Source organism: Podarcis melisellensis, assembly GCF_964234715.1.
Source record: "Podarcis melisellensis genome assembly, chromosome: 17".
Lineage (NCBI taxonomy): Eukaryota > Metazoa > Chordata > Lepidosauria > Squamata > Lacertidae > Podarcis > Podarcis melisellensis.
The window spans coordinates 1,349,020-1,362,056 of NC_138534.1; the positions used below are offsets into that span (position 1 = coordinate 1,349,020).

General features: G+C 52.9%; 1 protein-coding gene across 3 annotated transcripts in view; it reads left to right on the plus strand.

The window, feature by feature from the left end:
- The window catches only part of SYN1 (synapsin I), a 109,334-nt gene extending 98,304 nt beyond the window's left edge, over positions 1-11,030 (plus strand). For 2 of the 3 annotated variants that reach the window (XM_081895222.1, XM_081895224.1), the window contains exons 7-13: positions 62-204; positions 549-623; positions 1,426-1,528; positions 3,211-3,360; positions 5,638-5,701; positions 6,009-6,666; positions 8,437-11,030. In XM_081895222.1, the coding sequence (XP_081751348.1) occupies positions 62-204; positions 549-623; positions 1,426-1,528; positions 3,211-3,360; positions 5,638-5,701; positions 6,009-6,666; positions 8,437-8,572 (1,329 nt within the window). In that variant the 3' untranslated portion in view covers positions 8,573-11,030. The remainder of the gene's footprint in view (positions 1-61; positions 205-548; positions 624-1,425; positions 1,529-3,210; positions 3,361-5,637; positions 5,702-6,008; positions 6,667-8,436) is intronic. The other variant, XM_081895223.1, reaches the window with a different exon arrangement.
- Positions 11,031-13,037: the final 2,007 nt, after the last annotated feature.

Below are 13,037 nucleotides of genomic sequence, written 5' to 3' on the forward strand. Positions count from 1 at the left end.
TGGGCTTTGCTTGCGTGGGGCGCAATGAGGCAAGGGGAAGCTTCTGTGTGTTTGCTTACAGGTCAAGGTGGAGAACCAGTATGACTTCCAAGACATTGCCAGTGTGGTGGCCCTCACCAAAACCTACGCCACTTCAGAGCCCTTTATTGATGCCAAATATGACGTCCGCATCCAGAAGATTGGCAACAACTACAAGGCCTACATGTGAGCTTGGGGCTGGGGCTGCTGCTTGCCCTTCTCTGCACCCTTGGAGATGCTGCCCCGTGATTCCCGCTCCCCCCCCCCCACCGCTTGCCTTCTCAGTGCCGGAGTATAGAGAGGGTGTGATGCACTCCATCAACCAGGACAGACAGGTGCCCACAGTGATCCCTCTGTGGCATGTCACAAGTCAGTGGAGGTGCTGCTGGGCATTCTTCCGTATTCCTGTGGGTGGAGAAACAAAACCATTTCTCCCTACAGTCATTGCCTTGTCCCTTTGCCTCCCTGCTGCTATCAAGTCTTTCTCTGCAACCTTCCTGACGCTAAGAGCGCCTTCTCTCCCACGGCAGGAGAACCTCCGTCTCGGGGAACTGGAAAACCAACACAGGCTCTGCTATGCTGGAGCAAATAGCCATGTCAGACAGGTAAGTGGCAAAGCATCGGAGATGGGTGGAAATGACTGGGAACAATTTTTGCCCAAAGATGGAAACTTACTGGAAGAATGAGAAACCAAGACAGTAAACTTTTTAATACAGAGTGGAAATCATTTATTGAATATTTGCAAAATTATTGTAAACAGATTAAATCATGAGCAGGATTGATGTAAAAACGTGCAGTGGTATAAAATACATATTGATTACAGTGGTACCTCGGGTTAAGAACTTAATTCATTCTGGAGGTCTGTTCTTAACCTGAAACTGTTCTTAACCTGAAGTACCACTTTAGCTAATGGGGCCTCCTGCTGCTGCTGTTGCGCCGCCGAAACACGATTTCTGTTCTCATCCTGAAGCAAAGTTCTTAACCCGAGGTAATATTTCTGGGTTAGCGGAGTCTGTAACCTGAAGCGTCTGTAACCCGAGTTACCACTGTATATGGGATAAAGAAGAATTTGGTTCAATTTGGAAATGCAGCATAAGTATTATAACCATAGGGAACCGCAGAAAGAGGGGGAGGGAAGTCAAAACATGCTATATATAATAATTTGTATTTTTGTCTTTATTTGTTCTTTGCAAAATGAAAATCATAAATAAAATTATATTAAAAACGAAAATGACTGGGAACTGAAGGGGAGTGGATTACATCCAGGGTCTGGCAAAGAGGAGGGCTTCCTGTCTAAAAATTGCCAGAGCTAAAGGTAATGAGACAGAGGCTCTCACTTGCTCCCCCTCATGGGCTCAGAGTCACCGCTGCTCTCTTCCCCTCCCCGACCCCCGGATTCACCAACAGGTACAAGCTGTGGGTGGACACTTGCTCAGAAATCTTTGGTGGTTTGGACATCTGTGCTGTGGAGGCTCTGCATGGGAAGGATGGACGGGACCATATCATCGAGGTGAGGCGCTGGGCACATGGGCACCTGCACCTGCCTGTGCATGGTTCTCGCCCCCACTTGCCCTAAATATGAATCAGCTTGCAAATTGCTTTTTAAAGGAAGCCTGTTGATTAGTTGAAAACTTTTGAGTGAGCATTCTACCTTTTGTCTGTTATTTGTAACCAACGCAAATGAACTTCAGACCTTTAGTGTGTAGGCCTTACCAGAGATCCAGGGTGGCATTGTGGATAGGCTGCCACAGACCATAGAATCGTAGAATTGTAGAGCTGGGAGGGACCCTGAGGGTCATCTAGTCCAACCCCCTGCAATGCCGGATTTGTTTGGCCAACATGGGGCTCAAACCCATGACCCTGAGATGAAGAGCCTTGTGCTCTGCCGGCTGAAAGGCCCTGCTCCAAATCCCTGCGAAGCTGCGAAGCTCGGCTGTGGCCTCAGGCCTATTCCTGCCTTTACCAGACCACATAAGGTTGTTGTGAGGGTGGCTCCACACAGCCTGGCCTGAGCTCCACAGATGTTGCCTGGGATAAAATTGCAACCCCTAAAATGCATGTTTTGGAGATATTAAGTACTCACAGTTTGAAACTACCATTCATTCTTAGAATGAAAGACCTTTTTTGTTCTTCATTTGCTATTGCATAAACACACAAGAACCAAAATAACACGCCATAGACTAAGATGTCCTTAATTTGCTGCCTGCCCCCAAAATTTTGTTTTATGTTAAAAATGCATTCATTGAATAAAATGGGACCACACAAATGAAAGCTTGAGCTGTTTAATCTGCTGATTAAATCTATTGAAGGTAGCAGGTCTTGTTTTTTACCCCATGTGGTTAAACCTGTGCTTAATGTGCTGTCCTGCTTTGGAGAGCTCTGCTGCACATTGAGAAAATCCATTCAGCTGCCCAGTCCATTGGATGCCATTGCAGCCGCATCCATCCTTGAGAACGACAAGAGGTGGTGTGTCCCTCACTCTGCCCCACACTGCCTTTCCCATGTGCCTTCGGGGTGGGGGGGGGCACTTGTGCCCTCTAAAGGCGACAAAGTGCTAAAAGTCAGCCGGGCCAGCCAGCGACTTCTTGGCTTCCTGGATCAGGCTGCATTTTTGAGTCACCACCCGTTGCCTCATGCGGTTCTGTTAATACTACTGCTTAGCGCTTTTATACATATTTTCTCAGTAATCCTTTCCTCAAATATCCTGTAATGTGGCTTATCATCACGATCTCCAGACTTGGAGGGAGGGATAGTGTGTGTGTGGCAAGGCCCCCTCAGATGCGTGATTTGAACTGGGAACCTTTTGTTTTCAACACAGCCTCTTTGCTACTGTGCCATGCTAAGCCTGGCTGTATTTGACATGCTAAGCCTGGCTGTATTTCTTATTTCCTGATTGTCTCCATCTACATGTTTGGCTTTGAGCCTTAGGAAACCCCATTGTCTGTGTGCTGGGTGTATCTTACATAACTAATTTAAAACAAGGGTGGGGAGCCTGTACTATTGGACTCCAGATCCCATCAGCTCCAACTCAACATGGCCCATGGTGAGGAATGATGGGAGTTGTAGTCCAGCAATGCCTGGAGGGATGCAGGTTCCCCACCCCTGACCTTTTGCAGAAGACCCTCCTGCTTCCCCACTCAGCCTGATTTGGGAAAGGAGATCACCACCTGCTCTTTCTCCTTCTTATCTCAGGTTGTGGGATCCTCCATGCCGTTAATTGGAGACCACCAGGATGAAGACAAGCACCTGATAGTGGAGCTGGTGCTGACACGCATGGCACAGGCCATCCCTCGCACACCTGTGCCCTCGCCTGTGCGCTCGGCCTCAGGACAACATGCCCAGGTATTGCCCCTCCTTTCTCTTCCCCTTTACGCTCCCCGAGATGAGGCTTTCACTGCACAATCCCCAGGCATCTCTTACCAGAAGTAACTTTCATGAACTTCTGCAGAGTTGCTTTTAGGTGAAGTGGGGATAGGATTGCAGCTTTCACCTCATCACCACAACTGTGTGTGCCCATATATGTAATGATTATTCATCACTTCCTCAAAAGCAAAGGAGAAGGGACCATAGGCAGAGAGATGGCAGAGCAGGGGAAGTGTGTGTTCACTCATGGCTGTGGTTACCTTGGGGCTCTGGCCTGGGGTCTCTGTGTTGTAGCTCCATGGAACAGCCCAGTGCATGTGCCACTGCCTGCAAGGCCCCTGACATCTTCCCAAGTCAAAAGGTTGCTGGGTCAAGATGACGTGGCGCTCAGGATATGGAGACCCCAGAGACGCGTTGCCAGTCAGAGCTGACATTCACAAACTGTCCTGCTGGATCTGACCAAGAGTCCACCTGGCTCAGTGTCCTGATTCCAGCCTTGGACAGCCAGAGGCCTCGGGGAAGCTTACAAGTGGAGTCAGAAGCAGCACCCCCAGCACCTGGCATCCAGAGCTCATAGCTACCTCCAGAGGTTCTGTCAATGCACGGTGGCTCCTTGCTACTGGCAAACCTGTTTGCCTCTTCAAGTCCTCTCAGCTAGTCATTGGGTGTCTGCACACACACAGCATGAGCATGTGCATTTGGCACTCAATGCAGGTGCCTTTTGGGGGTGCTGTACACATCATCCCTTCGTCACCCCATTCCCCCGCTATTTTGCTTTGCGCCAAGAATGCACTTCTCAAGCGCTTCCCAGAGACCCAGAGATAGCGCTTTCTCAGGGCAGCTCCAGCTGGGACAGAACTACTGATGCTGGAGGGCTGCGCAGCTCCCTGCACCATGTTTAACTTGTCTATGAATGAAATAGGCAAAGCAGGAAGTGGTAAACTTATCTGCCTCTGTATACTGAAAAATATCCTCCTCGGTGCATCAGGCAAGCAACTCTTTCAAAAGACTGGGAGTTTGTTTGTTTTTGTTTTAAAAAACAAGGTGTGTGGAAACACTAAACAAGAGGAGGGGAATAGAGCGCACTGTTGCACACTAGTTGGAAATATGCCCACCTTGGACAACATGGAAGTCACTGTTGCTTTAGATAACGTTATCGCACACAGGAGTGCACAACTGCAAACTGCTGTGTTCAAAAGTGCTATGTGAAGAAACAAAAGTCCTGTGCTTTTCAAAGGTTAGGTGTGTACACAACCTTTGTCACCCTATTGAGTGAGGGGGACTCAAGTAGCTGAGAAGCACTGCTTGGCTGCAGGATGGGGGCGCTGGCGTGGAGACCACCAGATGCTGATGGACTCTAGCTCTTCTCGGCCCCAGTCTTCATGCCCAATGGTTGGGGACGAGGCAGTTGTGGTCTTCACAACTGGAGAGCACCTGGTTCCTCCATTCCTGCTGTAAACCCTTCCCTGGCTGAGCCATGTGGCCCCTCAGGCTCAGTGGAGTGCCTTAAGTTCTGCTATTAGGAGAAGTGGGGAAAACCACGTCTTCCTCTCTGACTCTCCTCCACACTTTCTGACCCACAAGTAGATGGTTGCTCCACCTCAGTATTTCCCAACTTGGTGCTCTCCAGATGTTGCCCAGCATCAGTCAGCGTGGCCAGGGTTCAAGGGCACTGGGAGGTGTAGTCCCAACAACGTTGGGCAGGCAAAGGGCAGTGCTGTGGCACCATTCTGGGGAGAGGCTGTTCTGACTCCATAGAAGAGCAGCTTCTTCGTATTTTACAAAAACAAGAGAGAGGGGAAAGGTGTCTCCCTTGGCTCTTTCCCTGATTATGGGATGTTCTTTGTTCTGCTCCACTTGCTGATGGGGGCCTACCCAGGAGATCCAATGGAGCAGAAGTCCCATGGGACCCACCTGCCCATGTCTCTTCTCTTGGTGTGCTTGGTCAGGTGGGCATCCCCAGACGGTGCTGGGCGTGAGCAGCCCCATGGGCATGCTAGGGAAGGAACAAGACTAAGACCACAGTGGCAGTGGTGGGACCTGTCATCTTCACAATGCTGGGAGGCCATCAGGCTCCTCCAGCCCTGCTTGAGAAGCTTGCCTCTGTTGGGCAGGTGATGATTGGCGAAATACACATGGAGAATGGCACCAGCTGGGCCAGAAGGTATGGAAATGTCCAGCCTCTGAGAGAAGAAGATGGGAGTGTGGTTCTGACCGTTCCCTGCCATTAATCTTTCATTTTGGTTCTGTCCTCAGGCTCAGCCAGCTCCAGCTGGGCAGCGACAAGGCCCTCCAGCCCAGCAGAGACCCCCGCCACAGGGTAAGGACCCAACATCAAGAAGGCCAGGGAACTGGGGCTCACACAAGGGTGCAGAAGGGCTCATACGTCTGGAGCTGGGGGGAGAGGCTTAGAATCCTAGAATCGTAGAGCTGGAGGGACCCCGGGGGTCGTCTCATCCAACCCCCTGCACGAACCCACCACCTCCCCAGGGAGTCTGCTTCACTTGGGAAGTTGTGGGCTCTCCTTACCAGAAGCCTTCTGTGTGTGCGTAATCACTGGGTTGGGATTTCTGAGGACCCATTTCAGTCGTAACAGGTTTCTTCTCTCTCCTTCTCTCTCCTGCCAGGAGGCCCGCAGCACCCGCCTCCGGGCTCCCAGCGCCCTCCTTCTCAGCAGCGCCCTCCCCCGCAAGGCCAGCAGCTCTCGGGCCTCTCCCCTCAGCCAGGGGGCCAGCGCCTGCCCAGCCCCACCACCCACCACCCTCCGCCGCAGGCACAGCAGCGCCCGGCGGGGCAACGCCAGCCCGGCCCGGGGGCCCAGCAGCCTCGCCAGCAGGGCCCGCCGTCCGCACCACAGTCCCCCCAGCCTCAGAGGGGTCCGAGCCCCAGCGGAGGCGGGCAGCAGCCGTGGCAACAAGGGTCCCCTCAGCAGCAGCAGCAGCAGCGGCCTGGGGGAGCAGGCCCACCCAAGGCAACCTCTGGGGGGCCCCCAGGGCCACAGCAGCAGCCGCCGCCACAACAGCGTCCCCCAGCGGCTGGAGGTCAACCACGGCAACATCCACGGCAGGGCAGCCAGGGGGGGCCACCTCAGCAGCGCCCTCCGGGGGCAGGAGCACAGCAGCAGCGCCCAGCACCTCCCACAACCCAGCAGCCAAGGCCTAGCACTCAGGGGCAGGGCCCCGGGGGCCCCGGGCAACAAGGCGGCCGCCCTCCACCAAGCCAAGGCAAACCACAAGTGGCCCAGAAACCCAGCCAGGACCTGCCTCCCCCCCAGCCCCAGCTGAAGTAAGCGGTGGCCTCCGGGGCTCCTTGGGGAGGGCGGGAGGGGCAGCTGGAAGCAGTCATGGCTCCTTGCCTGTGTTGCCGGCTTAGCTGGGGGGCAGCTGGGTGTGGTGGCTTGGCAGGATGCTGGGGAGGGGACAGTGGGGGCCAGCTTCTCAGGTGCTATGGGGCCTCAACAGAGCTGTGTACACCTTGATGCCACCTTAATGCCGTGCAGAATGAGCTATGCAAAGTAAGTGCATTTGCATATAGCTGCAGAATAGTTTCTGCTTTTGCCCTCTTACCAATGAATCTGAAATTCCTGGGTGGAGGGAGGGAATTGCACAAAGATGAGAGAGAATGGAGTGGCGGGGGGGGGGGCTGGGAATGAAAGCTCACTTGCCCACAGGAAGCCCTTCCCAGCTACCCTCTCACAAGCCTCCGGGGCTCCTGGGTCCAGCATTTCTTCAAGCTTTCCTTTGCTATCAGTGAGAGCAAGGAAGCTCCAGATGGAAAGCCATCGCACCCCTGAAACAGAACTGAGTTACTAGGTTCCCCTGTTCATGTAATCACCCTGCTAAAGAGCAACACTGCTTTCAAATAATGATTTGTTCAAAATGTGACATTTCAGAATTAACATTGTCCATGTTGAATTTCAGATTTTGCTTCTGAAAATCAACTTTAGAAAGCCAAGGGCGTAGCTCAGGCCTGATGGAGTTTTAAGCTGTGGTGTTTGCATTAGGTTAAGTTAAAACCAGGGTAGGTGGGTGCTTTTCATGAACACTTGAGCTGCGTGTGAAAAGGACGCCTCCAGCCCTCCACCTGAACTCAGGTGAAAGTGTTTGCCTGTTCAGAGTGAGGGAAGGACTGCCCTGGCTTTGTAATGACAATAGCTAAATTTGATTGGCTGTGTGGTGCCATCCATGGGCCTAGCTGGGGGGGCAGCTGTCCCCCCTAAATCAAGCAAATAAATAAAAATACTTAACTGACCAATTGTGTCACAGATAACTCAGTTCTGCCCCCGCCCCAATAAATCCTGGGGGGTATGCCCGTGGTGTCATCACATAATCCGACTGTGACTTGACCCTAGGGATCACAAAAGATAAAAGAGGGTGAAGAGGCTGCTGGGACCAGGGCAGCAGACAAACCCAGAGAGCTGAGCACTTGGGGTTTCAGGGGACACCCCACCTCTCCACCCCCTCCAGCCTGACTTCCTGCCAAAAATGTTTCCTTGCACATCTAGTGCATCTCTTAACAAAGCCCGCGGGCCTGGGGGCTTCCTCTCACGTTTCTGAAGGCAACAGGTTCTACTTGAAATTGGAAAAGCTGCAAAAAGACACACACCTTGACCTGGAGAAACCTTGCATCCGAATTAGAGGGATGCGCCTGAGAATTCACCTCCCTGGAAGGACTGCTCCGTTTCGCGGAGCCCGAGGCCATTCCCTGCTCTCTGCTGCCCCCTGCTGGACATGCCGTCCTTGGCCCTTGTAGTTTCGAGGGGGCGGGAGGGGCGGGGGGCGCAGAGGACTGCATTCCCCCCCCCACGTGCCTCCTTCAGCGCGCGGTGCTTGTTTCCTTCACTCTCCCAGGAAGGAGGGGGGTGCTTCCCAAACGCAACCCCCCCCCCGCTCTGTCTCTCTCCCTGCCCCTCAGCCCCCACCCTGCATTTCTTGAAGACGCCGGTTTCTCTTGCCTGGCCTGATATTAATAGTGTGTTTCTCATCTCTCCGCCTCTCCTCCCCCTTCCCCCCTCCCCTCTTTCCTGCCCCCCACCCCTCCCTCGCTGCCCCCTAGCAAATCCCAGTCTCTGACCAATACCTTCCCCCTTGCAGAGGCGCCGGTGCCGCGGGGGAGCCTTAGTCAGGACGAAGTGCGAGCTGAGAGCATCCGCAGCCTCCGACAGAGCTTCGCCAGCCTCTTCTCCGACTGAGAGACTCCCCCCTCCACGCTGGGACCCCGGACCCCCCCCCCGCCCCCGCCCCCGCCCCTCTCTCCCCTTCCTCGCTCCTGCAGCCCCCCCACCCTCCCCCGCAGGAGCCGCAAGGGACGCACAAGCCCCTGCCATTTGTCCGTCTTGGGCCAGGGAGAATCGGGGGGGGGGGCTGGGGGGAGCCAGCGAGGGAGCCCTTGTCAAGAGAGGGGCGCCTGGCTCCCTGGCGCAGGTGAGGGGGAGCTCCTGGCCGCTCCGATGTAGCGCCCAGGGCAGGAGCCAAACTGGCAGACCCCTGGGTACGTCTCTGGCTGGAAAGCCAGCCTGAAAGGTCACCATACCTGCCAGAATGGATCGGGGCCAAATGAAGGGCAGGACTTTGTGTGTCCAGTGATGCTTCAGACTGTGGAGTCATTTTTGAAAATAATTCTATACATCTCACAAGTCTATCGTCTGCAAAGCTGGATTCTGAAATATTTTCCCACCCCACCCTAAATCAATTTCAAGAGCTCCACTTTCCTGCAGAGGGAGCCTCCGATAAAAAAAATGGCCAATGAATCCCCCACCCAAACCCAATTTGTCCCAGCTCCCTGTTTCATCAAACCAATTCTCCGTATGCTTTGCTGCCTCTTCCCCACGAAGAGGAGCCCACCCCACCCCACCCCACAATTAATGCTTCCCAGCACACCCCCTGGCAGGGCGCATCTCCCTGCCTGCATTCCCTGGAGTCCTCCTTGAACCCAAGGCTGGAGATTTCTCAAGTCCACGTCTCTTCTAACATGAATATGCAAACTCTGCCCGGCTCTCTTCTCCTGGCCCCGATGCTGGTGGGGGGCGGGGGCGTCCCCAGAGCGGGGTCCATGGGAGAGGAGAGGGGTCTCCGGGGATCTCTGTACATAGCACGAGGGAGGGGACCCCTCCTGGGCCATGTCTGTGTTTGTGGCCACAAAGGTGTTTGTGTTGCTGTTTGTGAATAAGCCAACCTAGCGCCAATGCGCTCCCCTCCAACCCACCCAGTGTCCCTCTTGGTAGCTTCCCCAGCTGCCAACCACCACCACCTCGGCTACAGGTCCCCCCCCCTTTCACACAGACCCCTTAGCGATTGGCAGCCTCTCCCCCACCTTCCTTCCCTTGGGAACAGTATACTTGGCAAGCCTTAAACCCAGTTTACCTACCTACCCCTCTCTACCCCTAATTGCAGTGTTCCCATGACTGTTGTGGTTTGAGGTCCACTTGTTGCCAGGGAGCTTCCAGGCAGTGGGCAGGACCAGCCGTGCTCTCCCTTCTGGTCTGAGCTGGATGCTGGCCTATGCTCTGATCCACTGCCCCTGTGGATTGGAGGGCCAGCCACCACCGATGGGGAGAGAGCGTCAAATCACAGCATGGTAGAGCTGGGCAGGCGCCAAGGGTCCTCTAGTCCAATTCCCTGCAGTGCAGGAATCTCAGCTAGATCGTCCCTGACAGGTGGCCTTCCAAGGAAGGAGAGCCGCCACTTCTCATGGGAGTCCAGATGTTTAGTAGGTTTCTCCTCACTTCTAACTCGAACCCAGATTTGTTAACCCCACTCCCTCCCTGGCCGTAGTCCCTCATCCCCACTCATGGATCCGACCTTCTCAGAGAACAGCCATACTACTGCCGCTGTAGCCAAGGGATGCTTTCGCCATCTTGGGTCAGTGGCTGAAAGACGAGCACCCATTGGACATTTGAGGGGGCATTTTTTATTCAATGTTCAAAACCCAGAACTTGATTCCTCCCACTCCCTATTTGTACATAAACTCAAGAGAGAAACTCCCCACTATATTTTTGTGATTCCCTTTTCCTCTAAAGCTGTGTCGCCTGCCCCCTGCCCCCCTTTGAAAAAAACACAACGAAACACTGGGGCGGGGAGAGGGAATGCCACTCAACGCGTGATGGTCTGGTAGCTGCAAAGTCGCGTGTCGTAGACGTGTTGTGACATGACGCTTTGAGCTGTGTTTGCAACCTATTGCCAGGGTTGGGGAGGGAGAAGACTAAAGGGGTGTCCAGGCAGCCCCTGTGTAATGCACCCCTTTTCTCTCCCTCAACCTCTTCTCCCCAGGCAGATGCTCCTTCTTCCCCACTCAAGGAATCTGGGGAGGGCAATTTAAAGTGCTAACTTGTTATATCTTTGTTATTTATTCTTGTCTGGAAAGTGCGTCTCCTTTCCCACACTCTTCCCATGGGGATAGAGGCCTTTCCTATTGCTGTGATTCTGTCTCTGTGTGGATCAAAGTTTCAATGGATCAGTGGTGTAAAAGACAAAAATAAATATATTATATAAGTATAAAAAACAAACACCCTCAAACCTGCTGAAAAAATGCACACATTTTGTGGCTGGAAAGAAACCAATAGAAAGATATATATAAATATATATATATATATATTATGCAGAGAAAGAGAGTTATATATGTACCAAGATATTAAACTGGAGAAATGATAAGTAGAAATTTGTGTATTATTGGAGATGTGGGACAAAGGGGCGAAAAGTACCTCTGGAATAAGAGATTCTGCCCTGTTTCCAGGGATGGCCCAAGGTGTTTTCAGTGACTGCAAATGGCACCCTCTGGTCGAAACCACCCCCCCCCATACTACTATCCCACCTACCTGCAGGGATGCCTGTCCACAGTTGTGTTCCCACGCCATGAGCCAGAGCTTTTGGCTTGCCATGGTTTACTGGGAGCAAGCCGTGTGCTGCTGCCCCCTGGCCAATGGCTCCCGCTCTGCTCCTTTCCTGGTGAACGCAGGATAAGCAGGATGCCTTGAACTCCAGTTGCCTCCAAAACGGGGGCTGCAGCCGGTTTCTCCCCAACAAGCCACACTCGCTACTCAATCTAAAGCTACGTTTTGTTATGTGTGAATGGGGCCTGTGTATCTGTTCTGATAGTTAAAAAATGTTTTTTGAAAAAAAATCCAAAACAGATTGGGTGTGGGGGTTTTAAAAAAATCAGTTATTGTGTCTCTGAAAAAACATAACCAGGCTTAAAATGAAATCTTGAGTTTAATACAAACATGTTAAAACCTTCACTTACAATCTTTTAAATCTGAATCATAAGCATTCATTAAACACATTAAGTTAAAGTCTATCTATCTATTAAAAAGATCATCGGGGGCAGGGAGAGATGTTCACAATTTGAGATATGAACATATTCTAGAGCTCAGGTAGCTGGGGTTCTAAAGCAAAAGTACAGTTTCACCCACGCGATAAAGAGGATGGCTTTTCCTGTTGATTTTAGTCCCTGGCTCCAGGAAGAGGCCCACAATAAAACACAGGGCTTACTGTGCCATTTCTCGTTCTTAACCTCCAAAGTCAGGTATTTGTAAGTCTCCTAACCCCAACAGCCCAGATGCTGACTTTCCACCCCATGGAGAGGTGCTTTTTAGAAGTTCTGGGCAATGCTGGTGATTTGCAGCAATGGCCTGGATTAAAAACCTAAGAGTGAATCTGGTCCGCTGACTATCTACCCATCTGACTTCTCCTCTGCAACTGGTTTGCTGGCCCAGAGGGGAAAGAGATGCTCCAAAGCGGATCAAGGGGAGCCTCCCAGTCAGACCACTGGTCCAGCTATCTCCAGATTTCCCCCACTGACCTCTCCAGGGTTCTCTCCAGGGTTTCAGGCAGCCCCACTTGGAAATGCTGGGGTTGAGCCTGTGACCTGGATATGCTCTGTCCCTGAGTTGCGGCCCCTTCCCCAAAGCAACCATTTGCTGAAAAGCAACCCCCCCTCCGTACAGCACCAGGCCGCATCAACCCCCTTCCCTGCTTGAGGGGTCCCTCAGTTCCTTTGGGGCATCCGTATCCACCTACGCTGTTTCCTGGCACCCCAGACTTTGAGCTGACCTCACAGCCACACGCCGAGGAGAGTCAGGAAGCCTGGGAGGAAAATGCTTCATCTCGAATGTGGGCACACAGAGGCAAACCACCATGGGCACAGCTATGGTATTCAATTCCCCCACTGCTTGGGGGTCGCTTTACAAAAGCACTTGGGCACCCTTTGGCACTGAGGGGGGGACCAGTGGCGTTCTGGAATTTGTGACTGTGGGCCATGCTGGCTGGGACAGATTGGGAGCCCAAGAGCACCTGGGAGGACCAAGGTACCCCCCCCCCCCACACACACTTTAGAACCATAGAGTTAGAAGGCGGGACTCAAACCCTCAACCTTGAGATTCAGTCTCATGCTGTACCAGCTGAGCTATCCCCAAATCTGCCCCCACTCCCTACATAGTTTCCTCTCATGACTTTCAGTACCCAGGCAATTTGTTTGCAAGTCAAAGGCAGAGAGAGATCGTTCTCAGGGAGGGGCTCCTCTGAAAATATGGCACTCCTGGCTGCCAAAGCTGCAGCGTACCAGAGCTCTAGCCCTGCGCATGCCTGGGAAGCACAAGGCTCCCCTGCATTTATGGGGCTGATGCACAGCTTTATGGGTAGATTGACATGCAGAACAACCAT